General features: G+C 38.9%; 1 protein-coding gene across 2 annotated transcripts in view; it reads right to left on the bottom strand.

The window, feature by feature from the left end:
- Positions 1-2,439: 2,439 nt before the first annotated feature.
- The window catches only part of LOC120471406 (low-density lipoprotein receptor-related protein 8), an 89,026-nt gene continuing 82,938 nt past the window's right edge, over positions 2,440-8,527 (bottom strand). Inside the window, exons 15-18 of one of the 2 annotated variants that reach the window (XM_039661219.2) lie at positions 8,243-8,395; positions 7,292-7,540; positions 5,860-5,928; positions 2,440-4,813 (exon numbers count right to left, since the gene is read on the bottom strand). In XM_039661219.2, the coding sequence (XP_039517153.1) occupies positions 4,482-4,813; positions 5,860-5,928; positions 7,292-7,540; positions 8,243-8,395 (803 nt within the window). In that variant the 3' untranslated portion in view covers positions 2,440-4,481. The remainder of the gene's footprint in view (positions 4,814-5,859; positions 5,929-7,291; positions 7,541-8,242; positions 8,396-8,527) is intronic. The other variant, XM_039661220.2, reaches the window with a different exon arrangement.

The following is an 8,527-nucleotide window of genomic DNA, read 5'->3' as shown; positions in this document are numbered from 1 at the left end:
TATGCAAATGAAGAGTTCAGATGCAAAAGCCTCTAAGTGCCATTTGAAATTTTCTTCTAAAATGATCATTTTTATCAAGCTTGTATATTTAAGTTCAGTAATTTCACTTAAATGGCAATGAAGATTACCTGTTATTTGTCATTTAAGTGAAATTACTGAACTTAAATATACAAGCTTGATAAAAATGGTCATTTTAGAAGAAAATTTCAAATGGCATTTAGAGGCTTTTGCATCTGAACTCTTCAAATGATCTTTCTTTTCATTTTAGGTTGAAATGTGACCTAGACAACAATACTAGAACCCAATCCGATTCATTTCAGCTTCTATTTCAATATTTATTGACAATGTAGCCCTCTAAGCAATCTCTCTTTCCCAAGCCACTCTTTATGCATCACATCCTGCTTCAACCCACTGTACATAATGCCACCGCAAGGCAAGCAAGATGAATTTATCAACTGAAATCCGATCCGTCTCTATACCATCTCCCTGAGACAAAACGAAACATTCCCACAGCACACGACAGGAGAATGCAGAGGAACCCCTGTGTAAAAAACAACCGCATGAATAAATGTCCAGCATTTGGAATGTATGGCCTTTCAGAGCGTCGTTAAAGGTCGCTACGTCTCTTACAGTGAGGCATGAGCACTAGATCTGCTGAGAAGGCTGTCTGCACATACGCCAGTCTGGCATACTTTTTTTTTTCTGACGTTAACGTGATTCTAATGTGTTTAGACGTTAACATAGTGCTTACGTAACCTTTAGCTCAGCGCCTATAGCTTTGCTAGACCCTTGGGGCGACTATCAGCTTATGTTCTCCCCGTTTCTCCACTCGGAGATAAACAACAACATGAAAGATGAATGCACGTGGGCGGGACGGCAAACCTGTTCCGCATGCAACAATCCCAATAACAGAAACAGACGTGTGAAATTTCAGAAATGACAGCTGGTGTATGTGTAGCAAAATGCAGTTCGGTGTGAACTCACTGTGTAACGCACTCGCTCTGACCCGCACAGCATCTATTAGGACTCTGTGTGATTACAATAGGGTTCCCAGATAGCACAAGGCTATTTGATGTGATAATTACATCTGGAAGACGTATTTTTAAGAGTGTTTGCTCATCTGCAAGACGTCTATAGGACGTTTCCTGTCAGATGTCAAGTAGACGTTTAGGAGATGTCTCTAAGATGTAATGATTTAGAACGCATGATAAACTGACCCCAGATAGCACAAGTCTATTTGATGTAATATTTACATCGGGAAAACGTATTTTTAAGAGTGTTTGCTCATCTGCAATACGTCTATAGGACGTTTCCTTTCAGATGTCAAATAGATGTTTAGAAGATTTAACAAATCATTACATCTTAAAGACATCTTCTAAACGTCTATTTGACATCTGACAGGGATGTCCTATAGACATATTGCAAATGAGCAGACAGTCTTTAAAATACGTCTTCCAGATGTAAATATAACATCAAATAGACTTGTGCTATCTGGGACATCTTCTAAACGTCTATTTGACATCTGACATCAAGAAACGTCCAAAAGATGTCTTGCAGATGAGCATACACTCTTAACACTAGAACGGCCACAACGGTCATTTTGACCGTTTTGAATTTTATATCTACAATAACTTTGTTGAAAAAAATAATAAAATCCTGCTGGTACCTGACTTTTCCTAAAATTGTCTGTATTTTCATTTAAAATGCTTTTCATTTAAATTAAGTTACGTAAACGTAAGGCAAAACAAAAAAAATGAACATATTTACCTATTTCGGCCATAGACAGTCATATTGACCGCACTGAATTTTGCGGTATTTTTTCGTTAAATATCACGCGGTTGATCGTGTTCTCTCTCAACTGTCAACAGAAAGGTCCGTCCGGTCACCTCTGTAGCAGTGTTTGCTATAATAATTTCTACATTAGTTGTTGATCAGAAATAAGCAAATAAAACCGGACTACAGTTATCTAACGTTATCTATAGGCTATATAGCCTATATATTGCAAGGCTAAAATGTCTAAAATGAATGAGCGAATGAAGAGGAACATGACTCGAACCATGTCCATGGCCCTGGAGATGCTTCAGAACTTGACGAGTGATGATTCGGATGCAGGGGAACAATCGGAGGTGGAAAGTGACAGCGACGTTTCCTGGGTGCAAGTTATCATTTCCTCCTCATCAGAGAGTGATTCAGAGTTAGAGTCCACATCAAGGAAAAAGAGACGGCAGCTATCATCAGACACGGCGGATCCAGATGTTCCGTTCATGTCGGGTGAGCTCTGCTGCCCTGTCCTGCGCTGTTTGTTTTGCTTCATGGGCTGTTCACTAGTTCTGCTAGTCCTATTATTTTTATTAGCCTATTGACCGCTTCGCAAATCGTCACTATCTAACATTTTCGTCATAGTTTTTGTCATTCAAACCTAGTTTTTATTTAGTTATCGTCTCGTTTTCGTCTTTGAAAAAATGTGGTTTACGAAAATAATTACAAAAGTTATTCGTCAACACTGTTTTGAATCTAACGGTCAAAATGACCGTTTGTGGCCGTTCTAGTAGTTTTGGAATTCTGGCACTTCTAGTGTTAAAAATACGTCTTCCAGATGTAAATATCACATCAAATAGCCTTGCTATGCTCTGCCAGTTTCAGTGTCTTGCCAAGTTGTAGCTGCAGTGCGGTGGGGGCCTATTTTATTACAAATTGGTATTAAAGTGCTCCTATTATGCATATTTTGAACATTCCCTTTTATGCATGCAATATAGCTGTTTGTGAATGTAAAAAGTCTGCAAAGTGTTAAAGATCAAAGTGGACGACAAATAAAGTTATCGTCTCCTAGAAATAGAGTAGATTCTGAACTGCTGAAACTAGTAATTCCAGTCTCACTTACTGTTACATATATGTAACAATATAACGCATTTGCATAATACCTGCAAATGACGTCTTCTTTGACCCGTCCACAAACACTGTAGTTTTAGCTGAGGTCTGGTAGAGTTTGGTTTGTGTATACATGCTTGACATGCCGAGAAGAAGCTGTTTTCAGGCACTGCGAATACACTTTACATGCACTTCAGAAAGACTTGTGCTGGAATTGATACGAAATTCAGTTATGGTAATAGGCGTTTTGTTTCTGACATGCGCTGTACACTGTAAAATCTAACATTGTTCTTACTAAGAATTTTTTTGTTAACTTTACTTAATGTCCAATAATTTGTTGAACGTACTTTCTTATTTCTTGGTAATCTGTAGTGTTTGCATGGCACGCCTTCGTTATTCAGAAAAACCTTGTAAACATTACTTAACTGGTTTGAGTACCACCAATAACGATAGCAAATAAAATTGTAATGGTAAAATAAAGCCAAAAATAGAAAAAAAACAAAGCAATTAATTTATTAGGAGTACACTTTCTCAGATCATGGACAGAATTAAGTTGACAAAACTTAAATGGATTAAGTAAGAATAACTTGATGCAATTAAGAAATGAAGGCAACGAGTTTGCATAATAAAATTAAGTAAACTGAACTAATTAGCTTTTACAGTGTAAGCTGTAGACCAATCACAACAGACTGGGCTGTCTGACCAATCAGAGCAGAGTAAGCTCTTAGTAAAGAGGGGTTTAGCGAGACTGACTCTTCGAAATAACTGATTTCAGACTCTTTGAGAAATGAGGTGATGTGTAATTTATATTATGAGAAAAGGAACGTTTTTTTGACCTTGGATGGTGTAAACCAATTGTAGGAGACCTCCAAAACAAAATTGGGAAGCTTTAAAATGGCATAATAGGGGCACTTTAAAGTCAACATTTGCAGCCCATTTTACTTTCATAATGTGACATATTTCTGAGTGGAATTCGAGTATTTCATGAGGAATAAAGGGCAGGATTTTATCCATTGGGAATTGATTGGAATTTAAATTTTAATAAATGGATTAATTAATTTTAATGATGTGGTTGATTCATTTAGAAAACATGCCTTAATCAAACAAAGCACTGTTAAAAATAAGGATCCATTTTTCTCTCTCTACAGCTTTAGCTAAAGTGCTGGACATTGATAGTCAAATAGACTAGTTACAATAGCAAATTTAATACCAGTTACCGTGTTAAATTTCTCTAGGATTATAAGATGGTGGTTAAAGAGATTCGCCCCTTTTATGTAAAGCACTTTAAGTACCGAGAAAAGCGTTATATTAATGTAACAAATTATTATTATTATAAGATAAATATAAATAATGGAGGTTTGAAACGGATTGGCCTGGTGATTCCAACCAGCAATAAATGATGATAAAATGGACCAGATGATTATGGGACTGAAATGATAACACTTTCCTTTAGTAATCATCCAGTATTTGCACTCCGGCATTCTGCAGCTCGCTTTAAAACCTGGCCATGTTAAGAATGATTCAGCTCGATAAAATGCTATTCCAGCATAGCTTGGCAGCCACATGTCGGTCCTGCTCCCTGCGGTCACAGTATTTCTAAAGTCGTCTCCTTTTCACTTATTACTAGAGATGGTGGGTTGCTCTGTGTACCAGTGTGTGGAAGGGTCTGGTAAACCGGTCCCCAGAGGCAGAGCGATGAATGGCGGGCACGTCCCGGTGCCGACTGGCGTCATGCCGACCACGGGCCCAGGGTAAGGGTGGTGATGCCCAGCCAGCCCGTCAGTCCGACCAATATGAATCTCGTCCTCTTCCGTCTCTCCTGTGGTTTTGCGGTAGACTGGGTTGTCGAAGTTCATGCTTTTGGTGCTGTTCCTCCTCCAGTTGCGGTAAATGAGATAAACGCCGGTACACAGCACCCCGAAGACCACTGTGGCAACAATAGGAACTGCATGTGTTTGACATACAGCGTGAGGGGACATGTTAACACACGTTTGACTGGCGGTGGAATGACTGACAAGACAGCCAGAGAGACAAACAGAATATGCTATAAGATAGATAGACAGACGTAAATAAAATAGACAGAGAGACAGTCAGACAAGACACAGATAGATAGATAGATAGATAGATAGATAGATAGATAGATAGATAGATAGATAGATAGATAGATAGATAGATAGATAGATAGATAGATAGATAGATGAAAAATATAAAATTAAAGGAATAGTTCAAACAAAAATAACAATTCTGGCATTTATTCAGCTTTATTTATTCAGCCTTATACTTGAATGCGCTGTTCATGGGTCAGAAGGATCACTCTTGTGGTGCTTTTGTCATTTTTTTAAGACTGACAGCCCCTGTAGACTTTATGTGTGGAAAAGAGCAGCATCAACAATCTTCCTAACATCACCTTTTGTGTTCAACAGAAGTCAGTCAGTCAAAACGGATCAAAAAGTAAAGTAAATGATGACAGAATTGTTATTTATGGGTGAACAGTTCCTTTAAATTGGCTGGATTGAAACCAATGATAGCAAAAGAAAATGTGAAGAGCAGAAGACAACTAAAACCGAGGAAAGAGGGTTGATAGGGAATGAAGAATAGGCAAAAACTCAAACATTTCATGTTCATCAGAGAAGCAAATTGAGAACGTTCTCACATGGCTCTTAGAAATGTAACCAAATATAAATCAAATGAAATCTTAACATCTGCTCCATCTGCAATGCAGCACACTTGATGTTAGTCAGATTTGTCATAATATTACCAGGGGGATTACTTTCTTGGTTCACAAAGACAATAAAGTAGAATAAATCTAAATTCATGCAGACATCACACACACACACAAGCATCTCCATACAGCTGAGTCTGCTGCCCTGGGCTCACTCACCTTGCAGTTAGAGCATCGGTGAGAAACACTGGTGTCATAATGTGCCCAAAATAGCACAGAGCAGGACCCTAGCGGCCCCTGGGAGTCAGAGAGGTTGAAGATGTACATACCTATGGGAATTACGACACCAAGCACTGCCACTGTCAGATTACGGCCAAGGAGAAACAACTCATTGCCAGCTAGAAGAAAATTAAAGAGAGGAGCGTCACTTACACGTTTGTTTAACCTATTTATTTAAACAAGATCATGTGGCTGATTGACCCATTAGCTTTCAGGCTTTCAGTATCCACAAACAAAGTAACATTAAACAAATGGGACAACGCATTTAATTGAAATAAAATAGATATAGCAATTTTTTTTAAATTATGAAATAAAAAGATTTGATCAAATTAAAGAAGTATATAGTCTGTTACATTGTGTATTTTAGAGTGAAGAGTGGCACTGTATATATATATATATATTTACTTGAAGGGGTGTGCATAAGACTTCATAACCATGACATGACATGACATATATTATGAATATGACTGAAGTTTTATGCATGTTTATGACAACTGTCATTAGCTCCGTTATTACATTTTTAATGCAAATATGACATTGTTTGAGATGTCCAATACATCATAACCTGTCAGGGTCTTTGTCATGACAACTTGACATTAGTAAGACAACACAACCAGTCATGAACAAAACATAGCAGATTAATTATCAAACTTAAGAAACCACCTAGCTTTATTGGTTAACATTACATTAAACTGTCAGGTGGTTGGTCTGTCATGAAGCCATTATAACTTTTTAATGACAAATTCAATGTGTACCACTGTAGTTGAGGTCACAACAAATATTCATCATGACACAGTTATAATGCCTCATGATGGCCAATGTCAAAACCAACCACATGACAGTTTAACTTCATTTAATGTCAAGTTGTCATGACAAACACACTGCAGGTTATGATGTATTGGTTTATGTCAAGATGTCATAACAAAGACATCTTAAACAATGTCATATTTTGCATTCAAAATGTCATTTTTGAGCAAAAGACACTTAATGACAGTTGTCATAAACATGCATAAACCCTCCTTCATATTCATGACATATGTCATGTCATGATTATGAAGGTGTCATGCCACTCTTATGCACACCCCTTCAAGTAAACTGTTACCATATATGGTATAGATAGATAGATAAGTAGATAGATAGACAGACAAGATAGATAGATAGAGGAGGTTGAAAACTTCCTCAATGAAACTTCATTTGCTGTTTTACAACAGTAACCAAATCACGTTGATGGCATTTTCTCACTGTGTAAGCTGTCAGCTGATTTGCATTTTTTTTGCAGTCAAAGTGTTTCACGCCAACCCACATAACACAAACTTCCCCTTAATTAGCGCGCATGTTTTAATAAAAATCATTCAGGGAAATCAGTCCTCTGAAACAATCCGTAAACTCTCCTGACCCATCAGCAGTAACTAGGATGGGTTAGCGAAGGCTCAACTGACCAAGGTTTCTCCTATGCGTGAAATCACACAGACACACACTTACAGTGATGGGACAGGTTGCTCAGGTCTCCTGGTGTGGTGATGGATGCCTGTGTTGGCCTGCGCTCTGCTGTAGTATTAGAGGAGATGGCCGCATCCTCTGGGCTAGAAGTGAGGAGTGATGAGAGAGTGGTTTCAGCCACACTATCGGACTGAGAAGTCACTGCTCCAGGGGACTCTGGGGCCCAGCCAGCTCCTGTCTCCGCGGTGTTGTTGAAGGGGACAGTAGATGTTACGGCAGTGTCGTTTTGGACTGGTGCGACAATGAAAGGTTATTGGTTAGTCAAAAGTAAATACAAATATGTTGTCAAGTTAATAAAGCTTTGCTCAGCTCTAACATGCTGTCCTAAATAAAGTGTGTGTGTGTGTGTGTGGGGGGGGGGGGGGGGGGGGGGGGCGGGGCAGCGAGCACATAAAGGCCCCCTGAAATCAAAATGTCAGATTTTTAGCTTTTAGTAAGAATTTGTTAGCCTTAAAGTTATGAATAAGCTTCTAGAATCTCTAGAATCTAAAGCGTCCCACCAAGTGTGCTATAAATACCACCTGGCCAAAGCGACTATTGACACGTCACGGAGCAATATGGGTTGGAGACGTGTGTTCGGTTGCTCAAACACTCAAGTTTTATTCTGTTTTACAACTGAACGTTGGTTAAGAATGAAATGGCTATAATTTATTCACACCTCTACTTAACTATTGAATCCAACGTACAATATCAGCGCTGGGATTTGAAAAGAGGGAGGAGCTAAGGCAGGATTCAATAATTCAATAAAGGCTAGAACTTGCATATTGTGACTAAATCACAGTCAATCAGAAGACAATTGATGTTTAAAGTGAGAAATCAAGTAATCAACAAATCATTCTGTGGTTAGGACAAAACTCCTGAAGAACTAAAACTAAAACAGGACCTGATCATGTCCCACCTAGCAGGACACAAGGCACAATGTGATGAGCTCACCGGGTACACATTGGCGTGTGTCAGGGCTGAGCTCCTCGCCGTCAGGGCAAGCGCAGGTGTATTTGGGTGAGTGTTCGCTGATCTGAGGAGCTCGCAGACAAAGGAAGTCACAGCCTCCGTTAGTCACGCCGCCCAGGTTACAGCTGTCAGGAGCTGCGCACACACACACAATGATTAATCATCCATCAGAGACGACACAACCATCGCCTCTGAGCCATATGGGTCAAACATACTTCATCTTCAGTCTGTGGAGACTTAAAAACTTGCTTTTGTTTCCAGATTCTG

The sequence above is a fragment of the Pimephales promelas genome, chromosome 5 (genome assembly GCF_988280905.1).
Source record: "Pimephales promelas chromosome 5, fPimPro1.hap1.1, whole genome shotgun sequence".
NCBI lineage: Eukaryota > Metazoa > Chordata > Actinopteri > Cypriniformes > Leuciscidae > Pimephales > Pimephales promelas.
The sequence above is the reverse complement of the archived record's forward strand: the minus strand, read 5'-3'. Positions and strand labels throughout refer to the sequence as shown.